This window comes from Oncorhynchus gorbuscha, linkage group LG23, assembly GCF_021184085.1.
Source record: "Oncorhynchus gorbuscha isolate QuinsamMale2020 ecotype Even-year linkage group LG23, OgorEven_v1.0, whole genome shotgun sequence".
In the NCBI taxonomy this organism is placed as follows: Eukaryota; Metazoa; Chordata; class Actinopteri; order Salmoniformes; family Salmonidae; genus Oncorhynchus; species Oncorhynchus gorbuscha.
In genome coordinates this window covers 55,861,537-55,882,485 of record NC_060195.1, presented here as the reverse complement: position 1 = coordinate 55,882,485, position 20,949 = coordinate 55,861,537, and the positions used below count along the sequence as shown (strand labels likewise).

General features: G+C 44.6%; 1 protein-coding gene across 3 annotated transcripts in view; it reads right to left on the bottom strand.

Moving 5' to 3' along the window:
* Positions 1-20,461, bottom strand: part of LOC124011435 (zinc finger protein GLI2-like) — a 95,064-nt gene extending 74,603 nt beyond the window's left edge. For 2 of the 3 annotated variants that reach the window (XM_046324802.1, XM_046324804.1), the window contains exon 1: positions 19,984-20,461. Coding sequence is in view for 1 of the 3 variants with exons in the window: in XM_046324803.1 (XP_046180759.1) it covers positions 6,397-6,453 (57 nt within the window). In the remaining 2 variants the exon portion in view is untranslated. Of the gene's footprint in view, positions 1-6,396; positions 6,520-19,983 lie in introns of all 3 variants that reach the window. The other variant, XM_046324803.1, reaches the window with a different exon arrangement.
* Positions 20,462-20,949: the final 488 nt, after the last annotated feature.

The window sequence follows — 20,949 nt, the reverse complement described above, 5'->3', positions numbered from 1 at the left end:
GTCTATTGTTCACCGTGCTGTGTCTGTGTATCGCCCTGTCGTGTCGTGTTTCCCTCAGATGCTGCGTGGAGAGCAGGTGTCTGAGTCTGCTAGGTTCAAGTGCCTTCCCGAGGCAACCTGCAGTTCTTGATCGAGTCTCCAGTCTGTTCTCGTCATTACGAGTGGAATTATGTCTTATGTTTGTAGAATTACTTTACTGGATTAAAGACTCTGTTTTCGCCAAGTCGCTTTTGGGTCCTCATTCACCTGCATGACAGAAGGATCCGACCAAAGAATGGACCCAGCGACTACAGACGTTCGTAACACTGCCGTCGAGATCCAAGGAGCCATGCTCGGCAGACACGAGCAGGAATTGTCTGCTGCTCGCCATGCCGTGGAGAACCTGTCCGCTCAGGTTTCCGACCTCTCTGGACAGTTCCAGAGTCTTCGTCTCGTGCCACCTGTTACTTCCTGGCCTGCCGAGCCTCCGGAACCTAGGGTTAATAACCCACCTTGCTACTCCGGGCAGCCCACGGAGTGCCGCTCCTTTCTCACCCAGTGTGATATTGTGTTCTCTCTCCAACCCAACACATACTCTAGCGAGAGAGCTCGGGTTGCTTACGTCATTTCACTCCTTACTGGCCGGGCTCGAGAGTGGGGCACAGCTATCTGGGAGGCAAGGGCTGATTGTTCAAACAATTACCAGAACTTTAAAGAGGAGATGATTCGGGTTTTTGACCGTTCAGTTTTTGGTAGGGAGGCTTCTAGGGCCCTGGCTTCCCTATGCCAAGGTGATCGATCCATAACGGATTACTCTATAGAGTTTCGCACTCTTGCTGCCTCTAGTGACTGGAACGAGCCGGCGCTGCTCGCTCGTTTTCTGGAGGGACTCCACGCAGTGGTCAAAGATGAGATTCTCTCTCGGGAGGTTCCTTCCAGTGTGGACTCTTTGATTGCTCTCGCCATCCGCATAGAACGACGGGTAGATCTTCGTCACCAAGCTCGTGGAGGAGAGCTCGCGTCAACGGTGTTTCCCTGCTCCGCATCGCAACCATCTCCCTCCTCTGGCTCAGAGACTGAGCCCATGCAGCTGGGAGGTATTCGCATCTCGACTAAGGAGAGGGAACGGAGGATCACCAACCGCCTGTGCCTCTATTGCGGATTTGATGGACATTTTGTCAATTCATGTCCAGTAAAGGCCAGAGCTCATCAGTAAGCGGAGGGCTACTGGTGAGCGCTACTACTCAGGTCTCTTCATCTAGATCCTGTACTACTATGTCGGTCCATCTACGCTGGACCGGTTCGGGTGCTACATGCAGTGCCTTGATTGACTCGGGGGCTGAGGGTTGTTTCATGGACGAAGCATGGGCTCGGAAACATGACATTCCTTTCAGACAGTTAGACAAGCCTACGCCCATGTTTGCCTTAGATGGTAGTCATCTTCCCAGTATCAGATTTGAGACACTACCTTTAACTCTCACAGTATCTGGTAACCACAGTGAGACTATTTCTTTTTTGATTTTTCGTTCACCTTTTACACCTGTTGTTTTGGGTCATCCCTGGTTAGTATGTCATAATCCTTCTATTAATTGGTCTAGTAATTCTATCCTATCCTGGAACGTTTCTTGTCATGTGAAGTGTTTAATGTCTGCCATCCCTCCCATTTCTTCTGTCCCCACTTCTCAGGAGGAACCTGGCGATTTGACAGGAGTGCCGGAGGAATATCATGATCTGCGCACGGTCTTCAGTCGGTCCCGAGCCAACTCCCTTCCTCCTCACCGGTCGTATGATTGTAGTATTGATCTCCTTCCGGGGACCACTCCTCCTCGGGGTAGACTATACTCTCTGTCGGCTCCCGAACGTAAGGCTCTCGAGGATTATTTATCTGTGTCTCTTGACGCCGGTACCATAGTGCCTTCTTCCTCTCCGGCCGGGGCGGGGTTCTTTTTTGTTAAGAAAAAGGACGGTACTCTGCGCCCCTGCGTGGATTATCGAGGGCTGAATGACATAACGGTTAAGAATCGTTATCCGCTTCCCCTTATGTCATCAGCCTTCGAGATTCTGCAGGGAGCCAGGTGCTTTACTAAGTTGGACCTTCGTAACGCTTACCATCTCGTGCGCATCAGAGAGGGGGACGAGTGGAAAACGGCGTTTAACACTCCGTTAGGGCATTTTGAGTACCGGGTTCTGCCCTTTGGTCTCGCCAATGCGCCAGCTGTTTTTCAGGCATTAGTTAATGATGTTCTGAGAGACATGCTGAACATCTTTGTTTTTGTCTATCTTGACGATATCCTGATTTTTTCACCGTCACTCGAGATTCATGTTCAGCACGTTCGACGTGTTCTACAGCGCCTTTTAGAGAATTGTCTCTACGTGAAGGATGAGAAGTGCTCTTTTCAGGTCTCCTCCGTTACTTTTCTCGGTTCCGTTATTTCCGCTGAAGGCATTCAGATGGATTCCGCTAAGGTCCAAGCTGTCAGTGATTGGCCCGTTCCAAGGTCACGTGTCGAGTTGCAGCGCTTTTTAGGTTTCGCTAATTTCTATCGGCGTTTCATTCGTAATTTCGGTCAAGTTGCTGCCCCTCTCACAGCTCTTACTTCTGTCAAGACGTGTTTTAAGTGGTCCGGTTCCGCCCAGGGAGCTTTTGATCTTCTAAAAGAACGTTTTACGTCCGCTCCTATCCTCGTTACTCCTGACGTCACTAGACAATTCATTGTCGAGGTTGACGCTTCAGAGGTAGGCGTGGGAGCCATTCTATCCCAGCGCTTCCAGTCTGACGATAAGGTTCATCCTTGCGCTTATTTTTCTCATCGCCTGTCGCCATCTGAACGCAACTATGATGTGGGTAACCACGAACTGCTCGCCATCCGCTTAGCCCTAGGCGAATGGCGACAGTGGTTGGAGGGGGCGACCGTTCCTTTTGTCGTTTGGACAGACCATAAGAACCTTGAGTACATCCGTTCTGCCAAACGACTTAATGCCCGTCAAGCTCGTTGGGCGTTGTTTTTCGCTCGTTTCGAGTTTGTGATTTCTTACCGTCCGGGTAGCAAAAACACCAAGCCTGATGCCTTATCCCGTCTGTTTAGTTCTTCTGTGGCTTCTACTGATCCCGAGGGGATTCTTCCTTATGGGCGTGTTGTCGGGTTGACAGTCTGGGGAATTGAAAGACAGGTTAAGCAAGCACTCACGCACACTGCGTCGCCGCGCGCTTGTCCTAGTAACCTCCTTTTCGTTCCTGTTTCCACTCGTCTGGCTGTTCTTCAGTGGGCTCACTCTGCCAAGTTAGCTGGTCATCCCGGTGTTCGAGGCACTCTTGCGTCTATTCGCCAGCGCTTTTGGTGGCCGACTCAGGAGCGTGACACGCGCCGTTTCGTGGCTGCTTGTTCGGACTGCGCGCAGACTAAGTCGGGTAACTCTCCTCCTGCCGGTCGTCTCAGACCGCTCCCCATTCCTTCTCGACCATGGTCTCACATCGCCCTAGACTTCATTACCGGTCTGCCTTTGTCTGCGGGGAAGACTGTGATTCTTACGGTTGTCGATAGGTTCTCTAAGGCGGCACATTTCATTCCCCTCGCTAAACTTCCTTCCGCTAAGGAGACGGCACAAATCATCATCGAGAATGTGTTCAGAATTCATGGCCTCCCGTTAGACGCCGTTTCAGACAGAGGCCCGCAATTCACGTCACAGTTTTGGAGGGAGTTCTGTTGTTTGATTGGTGCGTCCGTCAGTCTCTCTTCCGGGTTTCATCCCCAGTCTAACGGTCAAGCAGAGAGGGCCAATCAGACGATTGGTCGCATACTACGCAGCCTTTCTTTCAGAAACACTGCGTCTTGGGCAGAACAGCTCCCCTGGGCAGAATACGCTCACAACTCGCTTCCTTCGTCTGCTACCGGGTTATCTCCGTTTCAGAGTAGTCTGGGTTACCAGCCTCCTCTGTTCTCTTCCCAGCTTGCCGAGTCCAGCGTTCCCTCCGCTCAAGCGTTTGTCCAACGTTGTGAGCGCACCTGGAGGAGGGTGAGGTCTGCACTTTGCCGTTACAGGGCACAGACTGTGAGAGCCGCCAATAAACGCAGGATTAAGAGTCCTAGGTATTGTTGCGGCCAGAGAGTGTGGCTTTCCACTCGCAACCTTCCTCTTACGACAGCTTCTCGTAAGTTGACTCCGCGGTTCATTGGTCCGTTCCGTGTCTCCCAGGTCGTCAATCCTGTCGCTGTGCGACTGCTTCTTCCGCGACATCTTCGTCGCGTCCATCCTGTCTTCCATGTCTCCTGTGTCAAGCCCTTTCTTCGCACCCCCGTTCGTCTTCCCTCCCCCTCCCGTCCTTGTCGAGAGCGCACCTATTTACAAGGTACGTAGGATCATGGACATGCGTTCTCGGGGACGGGGTCACCAATACTTAGTGGATTGGGAGGGTTACGGTCCTGAGGAGAGGAGTTAGGTTCCGTCTCGGGACGTGCTGGACCGTTCACTCATTGATGATTTCCTCCGTTGCCGCCAGGATTCCTCCTCGAGTGCGCCAGGAGGCGCTCGGTGAGTGGGGGGTACTGTCATGTTTTGTCTTAGATTGTCTTGTCATTTTGCTTTTCCCTCTGTTCATTTTCCCCTGCTGGTCTTTTTTAGGTTCGTTCCCCTTTTTCTCTCTCCCCTTCCTCTCTCTCTTCTCTCTATCGTTCCGTTCCTGCTCCCACCTGTTCCTATTCCCCTAATCAATCATTTAGTCTTCCCACACCTGTTCCTTATCTTTTCCCCTGATTAGAGTCCCTATTTCTTCCCTTGTTTTCCGTTCCTGTCCTGTCGGATCCTTGTCTATTGTTCACCGTGCTGTGTCTGTGTATCGCCCTGTCGTGTCGTGTTTCCCTCAGATGCTGCGTGGAGAGCAGGTGTCTGAGTCTGCTAGGTTCAAGTGCCTTCCCGAGGCAACCTGCAGTTCTTGATCGAGTCTCCAGTCTGTTCTCGTCATTACGAGTGGAATTATGTCTTATGTTTGTAGAATTACTTTACTGGATTAAAGACTCTGTTTTCGCCAAGTCGCTTTTGGGTCCTCATTCACCTGCATGACACATACATGTGTATTAGTTGAAGTTATCAGTGACATCTTGAAATGGGTCTAATTAACAAATTAGCTTTGGCCCTTCTGATAGGTTAAAGAATTAGGATTCACTCTGAATTAAATTAGGAGAAAAACTACTGGATTCTGTAGCAAGAATTCTTAGTAGACGTTTAGGACATCACAGAATCGCCCTTATAGACCCCTACTATTTGAACTCTTTGTCAACTCAAATTGTCTTTCCATATTCTCACGCAAAATCCTTCAATTATTGTTGGACTAACGGGCCGTGCTCTGCAAACTCCACAAGGCTATGAAAACAAACTTGAGGTCTATAGAAGGTTTAAAAAAAATTGGGTCTGATGTCATTCGTTAGGGACAAAAAAATGAATGGCCTATTTTTATCTTTGTTCTTCCTTAAACAATTAATGGATATTTCTTTATCATGGCAGGCCACCAAGCCCTTCATTAAAGAGTAAAAATGTCACTAAATCACAAGAAGTTGTATTACCATTTCAAAGGTAGCCGTCAATCTGCATCTCTGTCAATCTCTGAAGGAAGGGCCATGTCGCCCCACTGCAACTCTACTCTGCCAGACATTTTTAGTAATTTATCAGTGTGATACTCTGGAGGTAAGAACAAGGTCTTTCAACCTCATTATACTGGCCTTTCATCACACATTCACTGACATCTTTAAAACATGCCTTCTCTCTCTCTGTCTCTCCCGGCCGCCCGATGAAAGAGGTACACTGCTACTTTTCATTCATTTCAACAAACACAGCCAATTGACCTTTCCCAGGCCAGCCCCTTGTAGTTATACAAACCATTAATCAGAGATTATGCCCCCAAATCGAGCCACGTCACTGTCTTTAGTCTTTATGAACTTCTCCCCGTGACACACACACAGCTATGCTACAGTACCTGTTCAGTATTAATGATGCTCTTTAACAGGGCCCTGCGTTACATTACTGATTCCTATCAGCTCTACTGTAAGTCACCTCTGACTGCTCCAGGTGCTACAGGAAGAGTTTTATCGGGGCCGATTAGAGCCCAGAGCAACTTCTCCCAAGACAGCGTTTTATCTTTGATATGTATAGTTCATGTGCATGTTCTCTCTCAAACCTCCTCCTTACCCCCGGGCCCAGTCAGTCTCTGTAAGTCCTTGGCTTGGTGTGACAGTCTTACAGTATGTAGGGATGCAGGGACCCTTATCCTCACAGTAAAACCTGTGTCAGCAGGAGAAGTACTCAAACCAACCTGGAGTCGAGGTGCACATAAGAACAGAGGCGGACCCTTATCCTTCCAGTAAAACAAAAAAAAACGTCTCCTCCCTTCTTCTTTAAAAGTCATTGAAGAAAAGTGTACAGTACCTCTGGTGACAGCTGAAGGTGAGAGTTTCCTCGGGAGGCCAGTGAAGCCGTTTCCATCCAGACCAGAGCCTTTCTTCTCTGTGGTCGTCGGGGCCGAGGTCTCCATTCTGGACATCAGAAGCTCTGAAGGAAACGACATGAGGTGGCATTGTCATTATCATGTCATCATATGACATGTATACATAGTAGGCCAGTGATATGTATACAGCAGGACACATTATACTGTCGGCCGCATCCTCTGAAGAAATCCACTGTTTCTTCGCAACACGTTTGAACATAAGGGTGTATTATTCTTCGGCAAGCGAGGCTGAACAATCAGGTCAAATAGCGCTGGATGAAAAGATCCACAGTTAAATCAACTTGGATGCCAGCCAGGCTAGTGTACGCCAAACCACCTTTGGAGACAGCAAACCGTAGCACGAATCACTGGGGTCCTGGAAGAAAGCAGCAACTCAAATGAGACTTCGCTCAGGACAAAACCACGACATGTTTGCACTGCAACCAAGGATAAGCGGCTAGGTTCAACAAAGGTAAACAAGCGGCGCGCTGCCTGCCAAGTCATTCTTCGTTTAGATGGCTGTTTGAGAGACAGTCAGATTTGCACACAGCAGGCTGGCCTCAGTTCAGTTGATGTTGTAGTTTGCTAACACCTGCTTGACACAATATAGGCAAGATTTTTCCTTGAACGTGTTCAAGTAGTGTATTTAGATCGTAATGGCTGTCTTATTAATAAGACTCCTGCCAAGACTAGGTGCAAGTGGGGTATGTGGGAGGTATGTGGAGATGGGGGAGGAGGAGCGGTAAAACGGTCCCTCCTCTGACGTGCTGCGACACATGGTCGTATCTTCCCCCAGCGTAGACTGGCCGGACAGACGGGAGGCAGAGGAGACAGAAGAGCCAGGGCTATGGGACGCTACCAGGGGCACGCTTGATCTCTCCTGTTGGTCACCAGGGCCCTCTCCTCTCCCCTCCCCTCAACTCATTACATTTACATTACATGGCCCCCCACACTTGCAAGACTGTCTTAAAGAGACACCTGATGTTAACAGCAAAATACACCAAAGGACTGGCTGAAAGACACTAGTGCTCTCATGACAAACCTTCCCCACAATGCAGCGTCAGTGGAGAAAAAGGGCCCCTCCATCAGGACTGTTTAAAGAGACATCCAAAGCTGTCCAACCATCCTCCCAGCTTGTTCAAGGGGCAGTAAACTGTGTTTTAACAATGTAGACCTACAAACTCACTGTCTGTCCGGGTCTGTTTAACTGTTTCCCCATGTCAACTGTTTGTGACTCAGTCTGTGAAAACTAAATGGGTTCTCAAGAATGGCACAAAAAGTTCAGTTCATGTCAAGTGTGTGTGTTTGTGCATGTGTGTGTGCGTGTGTGTGCGCATTCGTGTTCCTGAGTGTGTCTTTGTGTCAAGATATGAATGTCTTATCTTTGAGAGTCGTGGCTAAATCTGTTGATGGTAGAAACAATAAACCATACCTTTATTAAAGTTGAAAAGCCAAATAAATGTGAGGGAATAGACGAGTATTATTTTAGTAGCTAGGAGATGGTTAATTACCATGATAATAAACCCAGCAGTAGATTTAGATACACAGCTGTGAGAAATAATGAACTTCTACCTCCTATAGTTAACCGCCATTACCTTTAAACACGACACACAATGATCCATTTAACCGTGAAAATCGAACAATGCAAGGCCTAACAAAAAGGTTATTTATGACAGAAGAACAGCAACTCCTCAAACTACTTTCCCATTCAGCCTCTGTCTTTGTGTTGAAACCCATGCCTGTTTGTTTTAGCACCTCGGTCTTGAACTGAAGTTCCCTCCAATACGGTTCAGCTCTCATTTCCTTTCAGGAGCTCTGAGAGGAGAAGACGCTCAAGCAATTTTGTACAGAGTATATCCCATGTGTCTCTAAACCCCCACCCTACTAGATCTACAAAGGTAAAGATTTAATGCGCTGTGTTCTGTTCCTACTCTTCAACTATTGTACAGTTGAAGTCTGAAGTTTACATACATTTAAACTCAGTTTTTCAATTCCTGACATTTAATCCTAGTAAACATTCCCTGTTTTAGGTCAGTTAGGATCACCACTTTATTTTAAGAATGTAAAATGTCACATTCCCAGTGGGCCAAAAATGTACATACACTCAATTAGTATTTGGTAGCATTGCCTTTAAATGGTTTAACTTGGGTCAAACGTTTCGGGTAGCCTTCCACAAGCTTCCCACAATAAGTTGGGTGAATTTTGGTGTGTAACTGAGTCAGGTTTGCAGGCCCTTTTCAGTTCTGCAAACACATTTTCTATGGGATTGAGGTCAGGGCTTTGAGATGGCCACTCCATTTTGCCACAACTTTGGAAGTATACTTGGGGACATTGTCCATTTGGAAGACCCATTTGTGACCAAGCTTTAACTTCCTGACTGATGTCTTGAGATGTTGCTTCAATATATTCACATAATAACCTAATAATAATAATAACTTCACGTAATAACTTCCTCACAATGCCATCTATTTTGTGAAGTGCACCAGTCCCTCCTGCAGCAAAGCACCCCCACAACATGATGTTGCCACCCCCGTGCTTCACAGTTGGGATGGTGTTCTTCGGCTTGCAAGCCTCCCCCTTTTTCCTCCTAACATAACGATGGTCATTATGGCCAAACAGTTCTATATTTGTTTCATCAGACCAGAAGACATTTCTCCAAAAAGTACAATATCTGTCCCCATGTGCAGTTGCAAACTGTAGTCTGGCTTTTTATGCGGTTTTGGAGCCGTGGCTTCTTCCTTGCTGAAAGTCCTTTCAGGTTATGTCGATATAGGACTTGTTTTACTGTGGATATAGATACTTTTGTACTTGTTTCTTCAAGGTCCTTTGCTGTTGTTCTGGGATTGATTTGCACTTTTCGCACCAAAGTACGTTCATCTCTAGGAGACAGAACAGTGAATTATAAGTGAAATAATCTGTTTGTAAACAATTGTTGTAAAAATGACTTGTGTCATGCACAAAGTAGATGTCCTAACTGACTTGTCAAAACTATAGTTTGTTAACAAGAAATTTGTGGAGTGGTTGAAAAACACATTTTAATGACTCACCGAAGTGTATGTAAACTTCAGACTTCAACTGTGTATTTAACATGGCCTCGGTACTTATGAGTCATTGTAGTTTCAAGTCATTGAAGCGTAATAATCGGGAAACTGTTTGAATAAGATTGGAATGGAAAGATGTTCCTCTAAGAGACTGAGAATTGATTGAGTACAGTACAATCTAGTTAACCCTCTGTCCAGTCCACTTCCTGTGTGCAAACTCAAGTAGGCAAAACACAGCTTCAACCCTCATAGCTAAACCAATGGGGACGTTCCTCTTGTTGTTCTAATCCTCCTTTCACTAACAAGGTCTTAATTCCGAGAGCAGATATGAACTAAATGTAACAGTATAACTTTAGACCGTCCCCTCGCCCATACCCGGGCGCGAACCAGGGACCCTCTGCACACATCAACAACAGTCACCCACGAAGCATCGTTATCCATCGCTCCACAAAAGCCACGGGCCCTTGCAGAACAAGGGGAACTACTACTTCAAGGTCTCAGAGCAAGTGACGTCACCGATTGAAACGCTATTTAGCACGCACCACTGCTAACTAAGCTAGCCGTTTCACATCCGTTACATAAACATTAGCCATGATCGTTAGACCGTTAGCCATAGTTGTATGAAAAAGAGTCTTGGACAAAAAGTATTGTATCATATGGTTAATTATGAGCAACAAAAATATCTGGGTGTATTAACTGTCGTTCTGAGTTACTCTGATATACATGTATTTTTCTTGTGAGAAACCCAGAATAAAACCTAGGATTCAAAATGGCCGTGAGAGAAAAGGGTATTCCCAGTGTCTTGAAAAATGAATGTCTCTGCATTCCAGGTGCTGGTTTCCTGTTTTACCGGAGCAGAGTGCAGTTTGGCACATCACAGAGTATTACTTTCTGCAAACCATCACCACGCTTAGTTATTACACCGCGAGCTGTCAGCCAAACAAATGGCTGTGACTGAACACTGAAAGGTCACGGTGGTGCAGTAAAATCACAGAGCAGAGTCAGGCCCGCTACCGAGCCTCTCTCTGAAGGGACTGAAGCCCGGGCGTCGGGCACTTTCTGGAATTTATGGTTACGTGTCCCCCCTTCTGAAAAATTCTAAATCTCGTAAAAGCAGCCCACATACTGTTTATGAATATTGGCACAAGTAGGGAGATCACTTGTGGTGGCGTTTGAATATGAAGAATCTTTACTATTTGGCTCGCTGTATGTTTGCAACGTAGACTATATGCAGAAAATGTTCAAGTTTAAACGGGGTTGTTGTGTCTAACAATGGAGACCAAACCATTTGAATTAGGTGAAATCCTCTCTCAAAAGGCCCACCAAGGATCTTCTGAGAACACTCTCTGAGGAGTATAGTAGTCACTGGATGAGTCTCTAGCCTAGAAACGTTTCATTACAACAAGGGCTATCACAGACACAAGAGCAGTGGCGTGTATTCAAGGACGCCAAGGGAAGCCGGGCATCCCCCAAAACATTTACCATGACATTTCTTTGAAAACCCACCATTAAATAATGTATCTTTTGTCTCTCCGTGTTTCATAATATTCCTTCAATTTGCAAGAGGCCGAATGTATCTCACCAGAGAAAGCATCCGAGCGAGCGAAACAGCGCCCCTCTGTCTCTGTACGTGTAGGCCATCTATCTGATGCTGTCTGGTCAAAAAAGAGAAGGACATTGTTGCCACCCGTAGCATTGAATTCAAGGGAAGCCTGCGAGCATTCGGCCTCCCTTGATAAAAAGAAGTTATAATAATAGCCAACCAGCGTTGAACTAAATTGAGAGAGGTCAAACGTGAATGGTCCTGGCAAAACCAAAACAAAAAGTGTCAAGGGAAGCCAGTTTGGATTTGGCTTCACTCCAATCACGTCACATCGAGAGCATACGTCATTGACAGAATCAACTTGAATTGTTGCATCTTGTTGCGTTGTTGTCCGGTGGCTAGTTAGCTAGCTAAAATTGGCCCTTTCTAAATTAGCCATGGATGGAGATAGGGATTTGGACTTTTTTGGTTTTACTTAATTCTCAATACTGGCCAATTATTATAACATTGATTCTGATTCAACCATAAATTCAAACATTGTGCCCCTGGCCTGAGAGGATGGAACAAAAAAAATAGTCACAGATCACAGATCGTTCTGTCAACATGAAAGAGAGGAGGATGGTATTGGCATTTCTCTACATGTAGGGTGAGTCAACGTGTTTTTTCTACTTGACAACACACACACACACACACACACACACACACACACACACACACACACACACACACACACACACACACACACACACACACACACACACACACACACACACACACACACACACACACACACACACACACACACACACACACACACACAGAGAAATCAGAACCATGGACAGCCACATCATATTTAGCTTACGTTGATTGGACTAAATAGGTGTTGGTATATTTTAGATGTCATTGTATTTGGATGTCACTGTATTTGGTGTCGAAATATTGAAGTTGAAATGGTGCTGGAATATTAGTGGCGGCGGCTCATGTTTTCTTTGCAACTTGCGGTAACTCTGTGGTTCTAAATCAATAGTTGTTTAGTCGTCCGAAAATGTCAAAAACATGAACTTACTTGAACGTGCTGTGAGTCATGTAACTGTTTGTGGACTTCACCGAAAAGAGGTTGCTCTCCGGTTATGTGATGAAACACAGGTGTGGTTGAATTTATTGTGTCTTCTTATTGTCTCAGCCTTAGGCCTATATATCACGGTGTCAAGGCATATGAACTAACAGGATATAGAGCAAACAACACAATTATCACAACACATACAGTAGGTTGTAATATGGCTTTTTTCCCTGGCTTGGCTTCCCCGGTGACTTTACCCACACACTGCTACCGCATAAGAGCAGACCGGAGCCTGGGAATCCACACTGAATCACCGCTATTCACTATCACACGATACATATCATGATTATTTCACTTCAATTGGTGTTTCACTTCCATTAGTGAAGTGAAACGAAGCATGATTCAGTTAAGAATCCTAAAAGTCACAGTCCTCATGCCGAGAATGGCTGAGACTGAGTGGTCCTGAAGGGCAGTGATGCTCCTCTGTCTCTCTCTGTCTCTCTCTGTCTCTCTCTGTCTCTCTGTCTCTCTGTCTCTCTGTCTCTCTCTCTCTCTCTCTCTCTCTATAGGATCAGAGGAGATTGGTTGGTTGGCTTGTTGTGGTCAGACGAAGCAGAGAGGAGGCGAGACAAAGAGAGGAGCCCCGTGGATAAGAAACCATCCCCTGCCTGTAAGTATAGTATCCTGTGGGCGATCTCTTCAGGTCCTGGCAATGTCGTACAGATGTTGAGCTTACGGCTCCAACTCCACTTCAGAGGAGAAACCACCTACTAGAGGATTTAGCCTGTCACCGTGACTCAGCCCAAAGAATGACTGCTCCTCTCTCGTCTGCTAGAGATAGAGGCCTCTTCAGGCAAAGGAGGAGGAGGCACTCGCATGACTAACACAGATTCACTGTAGCAAACAGGGCTCGCTCCGCTATGTGTACTGCCCAGAGCAACGAGGGTTGCGCCCTGGGCCTTCATATCCCTGAGCAAAGTGAAGTGGCATGTGGGCATTGATTAACCACTTGGTATCACCACTGTCTTTGCATCCAGAGGCCAAATGGTGTGATAAACCGTGTTACACACCTCATGTTTTACAGCCACAGTTTGGACTCCTTCCATCATCTCTGCTGTTGGCAGCTGAGGCTCTAAAAGGGTGAGTAACTGTTCATCACTAAAACGTCACCCTGATCAGCAACGCCCTGATCTCCCTATTTAGCACAACATTAACCTCTTAACCAACCAGTAAGCTCCTGCTCAGAGGAAGCTGTCGCCATGACAGGGAAACACCACAGCCAGAGAGATCTCTTCAAACACCCTTAAGCCATGGCTGTAACCCCTCTCCAGTCCACCAGCCACAGCTGCCAAACAGCGGCATAACAGAGTGAAACACACAGAGCTCACCTTAAAATCCATGCAGTACTAATGGCCCAGTGACCCCAGCGAAGCTCTGGTGCTCAGTGTGAAGGCATGAGGGCCCACAGGATAAAGACTGCTACTGCCCCCGACAGTCCTTGGCTGTGTCCCAAGTGAGACCCTACTCCCGATATAGTGCACTACCCTATGGGCCCTGGTCAAAAGTAGTAAATAGGGAATAGGGCGCCCCTTTAGGATGCAGTCCTTGACTTCAACAGGGAGGAGCAAGGCCTCAGAGGGCCCACGGAGAGCCTCAACCAGATCCTGACCCTGCGCCTGATTGTAGGAGCTGGGAGCTGAGTGTGCTGCCTTGTGGGGAGAAGATGGTAAAGGGGATTGATTGCTAAGGGATAACACAGGGGCTGGGTGTATACCACATGTAAGACAAGCCCTGTCCTGGGTTCTCTAGTCTGTCAGTAAGGAGTCTGTGGCTTGGCAGCGTTTCAGCTCTTTTCCAATGTCATCACTTGTCGCCCTGATCTAATACAGAACCCCTACAGGCAGGATTTGGGTTGCCTGCTTTGAAGCTATTCAGCGCTGACAAACAAGTTATCACATCTCAAGTTTCTTCCCTTGCCATGGCCAAATCATGAATGCACTTCTTTAAGCGAAATCAAAACGACCCCTTACCCTCTGACACCATTCAAAGTCCACTGATACCCTGCCACCAGTCACTGGTTTTAGGCTGCATTTGAAATGTTTGGTGTTGTTGATTCTGCTTACTTCTTTTCACTGCACGAGGACATTTCTATTTACTGATATCTGTCTCTCTCACACACACACACACACACACACACACACACACACACACACACACACACACACACACACACACACACACACACACACACACACACACACACACACACACACACACACACACACACACACACACACACACACACACACACACACACACACACACACACACACACACACACACACACACACACACCCTGTTGCTGTCAAAAGGAGTGAGGAGAGATCATCAGGGTTATAGCGTCCCTTCAGGAATGAATTAGCTGGTGAATCAAAGCAGAGCCATAGGAACTAAGAGTCACACTACATTAAATACAGTACTGAGGAGCAGAGGATGAGAGGAGGAGAGAGGCCCATGTCCCCTGTGGCCCTCTGGTCCGGACCTTTGATTTCTCGTGTGTGTGTGTGTGTGTGTGTGTGTGTGTGTGTGTGTGTGTGTGTGTGTGTGTGTGTGTGTGTGTGTGTGTGTGTGTGTGTGTGTGTGTGTGTGTGTGTGTGTGTGTGTGTGTGTGTGTGTGTGTGTGTGTGATCTGTGATGCCTTTGCATGAAACGGAGCTCTGTTTTCATCATGTATAATTGCATTTGTGTTAAAATAGATGTTTCTGCATATGATACAGTATCTTAGTATGAGGGGCACAACTGGTTGGGATTGATTAATAACAATTAGAATATAGATTATGCAAAAACAAAGATATGTGAGAGAGAGGGAGCGAGAGAGAGAGAGAGAGAGAGAGAGAGAGAGAGAGAGAGAGAGAGAAGAGAGAGAGAGAGAGAAAAGTAGAGTAAGAGAAAGAGAAAGAAATCAAGAAAGAGGGAGAGAAAGAGAGAGAAATAGAGTAAGAGAAAGATATATATATATACTGTATATGGAGAGAGAGAGAGAGAGAGGCTCAGTGAGCACAGCCTTGCCATTGAGAAGGGTAGACACAGGAAAACCTGGCTCCCTGTAGAGGAAACCTGAGACAGAGCTGCATTTCCTGAGAAAATGTAAAAAATATAAAACAATTAGAGAGTGTCATTTCACCAAATTTGAAAACCTAATTCAAGGTTTCAAAGACCTCTGTGATGAGAGTAGGCTACCACTCCTGTTGGGGGAGGACGCAGAGACCTGTGGGTTGGCAGTGCCACTACATTGCTGCCTGCCATAAGATGAGGGACAGTGTTTGACAGACCAATCAACCTGCACATGTAGTCTACTGTATGCTTATTGTTATTGTTCAGTTATTTTGACCCTTGGATATTGTTGTTACTGTTGTCCCGTTGACAATTTAGATTCTTATTATTTTCATATTGTAAATATCCAAGGTAAGCTTTGGAAATATGTACATTGTTACATCATGCCAATAAAGCAAATTGAATTGAATTTGAGAGAGAAAGAGAGAGAGAGAGAGAGAGAGAGAGAGAGAGAGAGAGAGAGAGAGAGAGAGAGAGAGAGAGAGAGAGAGAGAGAGAGAGAGAGAGAGAGAGAGAGAGAGAGAATATAGAGGCAGTATGATCGAAATAAATTAAATAAGTATGACCTGTAGATATCTACAGTGATTGAGCTGAGACTCTTAAAAGCTAAAATTTGAATGTGTTGCTAAGATGGTCTTATAATGCAAGATACATCCCAGCTAGCACATTTGATTCCTTGGAAGTTGTGGGAACGTACATTTTGGGTTTTCCATTGATTCTGGGAATGAAACCATAAGTTTCCTGACTGGTAAAAGTGAACGTTTTTTAAATGTTCTGAGAACAGAAGTGAAAATTTGGCCTGTTCTGGGAAAGTACATTTTTAGGTTGCAGGGAAGTTCTTGGAACATTTTACGGTGGTTCCCTGAAGGTTTTCCTGGGAGGTTTTATTCATGATCTGAGAACGAATATTATTGGTTATTTGAATATAATAATTTAACGTTCTTAGAACATGTTTCAATAAGACTTCAAAATACTGCTAACTTGAGCTAACAGTTTTGATCTCTGACAGAAATTAATCTGCTTAAGTATTAATCATGCAAACACATGTATATTTCAGCTAGCATGCCATGTGTTTTTTTTACTCATACAGAGCTGGTCATTTTTGTCTATTCAAACAGACCTCATTTCAAAGCAAACAAGCACTTATAAGATCAAGTGTGGCCAAATAGTGGGTGTGGCCAACACTCCTGAACACACTTAACAAGATAGAGGATAGAGAGAGATTTGAAAAAGTAAATGTTTTAAATAACATTCTTAAAACGTTCTTTGAATGATACTAACGTTTTCTTGTGTTTTTCATGGAACATTTTCTAAATGTTCTGAGACCACGACTTTAAATAAAACCATGACGAAACCTATAGAAATCGTTATGCTGAATTACTCAAATTGCCGCACAGGAATGTTCTCGGAACAATTTGAGAACATTACTTAAATAGAACCATAAGGAAACATGTAAGAAAAGTTATGCTGAAGTACTGAAATTCACACCTAAGAAACATGATTGTTATGCACTAGCTGGGCACCCTGCACCATTCCCAGAACATTGTGGGAAGGTTGTACGCAAAATAACCATAGGACAACCACACTCTCACCAAGCTCTAACAAACATATGGTTCTCAGAACGTTATGTGCTGGCTGGGATATTGGCCTCTTTTTTTTAATAACATTTTTTCAAATGAAAGAAAACTTATATTAGACAAGGCAGTGTAACGAGCAGATAAATAGTTGATGGAGGCTAAGTTAAACAATGGAATTAAACAAAGTTAGATTAATATTCAAATTCCCTCCAAAGATAGCAATTGGTTTGACCTGAGCCAGATGTGATGTGGTGTTGAGAGGAATAGTGCAACAATGTTCACGCCTTTGTCTGAGCCAAAGCTGTAGAAACAGCCAAGCTGGATAACGGTATAATACCATTTACACAAAGGTGAAAATTCATGGTATTAAAACTGACAGTTTCAAACTTTGCGGTCAGAGTTTTCCCTCTGAAACAGAGGAAAGCATAGTTTACACAACTTGACAAAATCGACTCACTTCACATGATGTAATCCATAAGGACTGTGCCATAAAAAAATATGTGAGGTGAGCCACTGTTTTTTAGTGGTTCTAGTGTTGTCCCCTTAGGACAGAGACAGTTAATGGTGCCTTTGTCGATAGAGCCATAGTGCACACGCACACACACACACACACACACACACACACACACACACACACACACACACACACACACACACACACACACACACACACACACACACACACACACACACACACACACACACACACACACACACACACACACACACACACACACACACACACACACACACACACACACACACACACACACACACACACACAGCCTCCAGGGCAGACTGCTGTGGTCAGGGGCCTCTCTGAACAAACCAAAATATTAGTTTTATGGAGGGTATGGCAGCAATTTCTACTCTTTGCTGTGTGGGAAGAAGGGAACCTCTGAGAGAGAGAGAGAGAGGGAGAGAGAGAGAGAGAGAGAGAGAGAGAGAGAGAGAGAGAGAGAGAGAGAGGCGAGGGGAGAGTAAGTAAGCATTTCACTGTTAGTCTACACCTGTTGTTTACGAAGCATGTGACAAATAACATTTCATTTGATTTGAGAGAGGGATGGGGTTACTCATGTGATGTGATTTAGTGTAGTTTGATTGTAAATTCCCACTTCTTAACAGTTGGACATCAGATAGCATTTAACATTTGAATAAAATTAACGATAACCATATATACTGTAGGTATCTCAGAGTAATTTCTCATCTTTTCAAACAGGCAGAAATAAGAATAAGGTAGCATCCAATTGGAAAGCTTATTTCACTACATGGTAATGCAAATGGTTTAAGCCTTAACCAACCTGTTATTTCTAGTGTTTAGCCAGTGGCATTTCCTTTCCTTTGCCTGAATTATTTCCCAGGCCAGATAGCTTAATTGGTGCTGTGTTCTTGTTTATGGGGATAAGATACTTTTCAATCCTCTCAGTGGGGAGTTTGACTCACTTTTCATCCAGGCATCTCCCCTGCTCCTCTCCCTCTCTCCTGAATACTAGACTCAACTTCTATTCCACTTTTTCAAACCCTTAAGAAACCAGGAAGTCCCTCTCTTTTTGTCTGTGTTCTCTGGAGAAGAGAAAAGCTAGCAGAATCAATAAAGACATTCGTGGAGTGGGCCAGCGGTGTGAAAACGGCTGCAGAATGGCTCTGCTTGGTGAGTGTCCAAGTCCCAAATGACACCATATTCCCTATATAGTGCACTGCCCTATATAGTGCACTGCTTTTGACCAGGGCTGGATAGGATGCCATTTGAGAGGCTGAGATGAAAGTGGGGGTGGGTTGATGACCGCAGCACCAAGCCTCAGTCCCCTTTGAATAATGTGAAAGGCCCATCATTTCTTTAAACCTTTTCAACTCTTCGCTGCCTGACTGCTGGAACTCTTCATTCTGCACAATAGAAAATGCACAAAAACTTTTTTTCTAGTGCAAATGAACTAAACCAACCAACAGGACATTCACGTAAAAACACACACACACGTCCCAGACCAGAACCAACTCTGTTTGGAAACAGAGAGAGGTAACATATTAGAGGAAGGTATTGATTTATTTAGAACCTTTTTTTGATATATACTCATCTTCGTACATTTCGATTATAATGCTTATCTCTATTAACAAGCACCCCTAGCTTATTTTCAAATAAAAACAAGACTATTAGCAAATGCATCTTCAAATGTTGTTTCATGTTTTGATTGTAATTTATTCACACGTTGATAACACACCAGGGAAACATTAACAATGAATATGAATTGCATCCATTGAAATGCACAGCAATGTAGATGTTCTGCATTGAGTGTGACTGCTAATGACTCTCAGTAGTAAACACACACATTTTCTGCTAGTTGGGTACCTTTCAGATGCAGGGGATTTAGGAACGGTATCTGTCAATCGAGTAGAATAAAGTCACGAAAGCTCAAGTTAAAGCTAGAATCCTTCATTGAGACAATAACAAAGCGAACCACCAGACTCTGTTTTGGTCAAAAGCTGAGGGATGGGCCTGGAGACATGTAACCACGCTCAAATTCATATTCACAGCTATGGATGCAAGGACTGACCATCCATGATGTCAAAATTATAGTTTGAACCATGTTCTGAGGTTTTACAGCGTCTGTTTACATGATTTACAAATATAGGGACTAAATATTGGACTAAAACAAGCTTATATTTGGGGTTATGATGGGGTACGACAGTTGAACTAAATTTATATTCTTCAAAAATCAATGGGTATATCATAAAAAAAAACTATAAGTACATTTTTTAATGTAGCAATTAAGGATTCTCGCTATGCAACCATAGGGCTATGATGTCTCGTGCACAGCTCTGAGCGCATCTACTGACAAATAGATCAAGTTGCAGCGCAGCGCTTGTGACATTCCAATGTGAAGTCAGTTAAGTTGAAAGTGGAGATGTTTCAAGTAACTCCGAATGGGACGTTTTGTCTATATCTGTATGATTCATGTTCCCACTTTTCATAGTTTTGTATTTATTCTGTATGGTCAACATTCCAAAGAAAACGCTATTTTAATAGGTTACGTTTTAAATACCCTTTTAGGCAATTCAAAGTAACAATTTCAAATTTGCACTGAAATGAATATTTCAAATGATTGACTAGCCTATTCACAAGAATAATAATATTCTAATAATGAATAAGAAATATGATTTCCAGAGTTCATCATCACATGCATGTCCAGTCCACCTACCTCAGTGGTGATGCCTGTGGTCGGTATGGTCTGACCTGGTGCGTCTCCTTCGGTTCTGTTTGCCCACTAGTTCTGTACAAGCAACGCGTTCGAAGATTACCGTTAGGTCAAACTTTCTCGGTCAAAAAGCAAGAAGTAACAAACTCCTTCCAATGCAAGGATGAAATCCATAAGTTTTATTCTAGTAGCCTAAACACGATCAAGACTAACTACATTCCTCTTCCCAACTTCTCATAAAGTTCACCGTAAGACTTTATGTGTGTCGACTCAACTTTTTTACAATCCATCACCGAGAATAAACGAAACAAGTTTTTGAAAACGATCCTCCCTTACTAAGAAAACATTGCACGATATCGAACTTTGTAGCCCGAAGGGGTCTAAAATGTTTGAGGGTGGTTCGTTCTTCGTCAGAAATGTGGTATTGAGACGCCAGGCTGGTATGTTTTCAATCTGGTGCTCTCTCTCCCCCCTCTCTCTCTTCTCTCACTCCTCGCTAGCTCTCTGGTGAGTATTATTACCATTTGCTGTACCAGATGGGCCGGGCTAGCCAAACCAACTAAGGCTCAAGGTTTAGGGAAAAGTTGTGAACGTTTCACCATTGTTTAATATTAAGAGTTTGACCTGCATCCAAGCTCCCCATAAGGTTTTAGTGTCTCAGCCAATTAAAATATACATGTTTTAAATATACTTATATGGATATTTTAAAAACATATTAGACTAGGGTTTGTATGTGTAGGATATTGCATGTGTAGATAGGATTTAAAAATACGAAATAATTGCATAATAATAACATTACATTTAGATAAATGAACAAACTTGAATCATTTTGTGTGCTGAAATGTATGCAATGTTTTTTATCCTCAACAGTAAACAACCAACGTCCTTACCACCCGAATTCCAGCCCTTCTTATTACCTCGAAGTGCAGACACTGAAACGTGTGTAGCCCCATTTAACTTAACGATTCA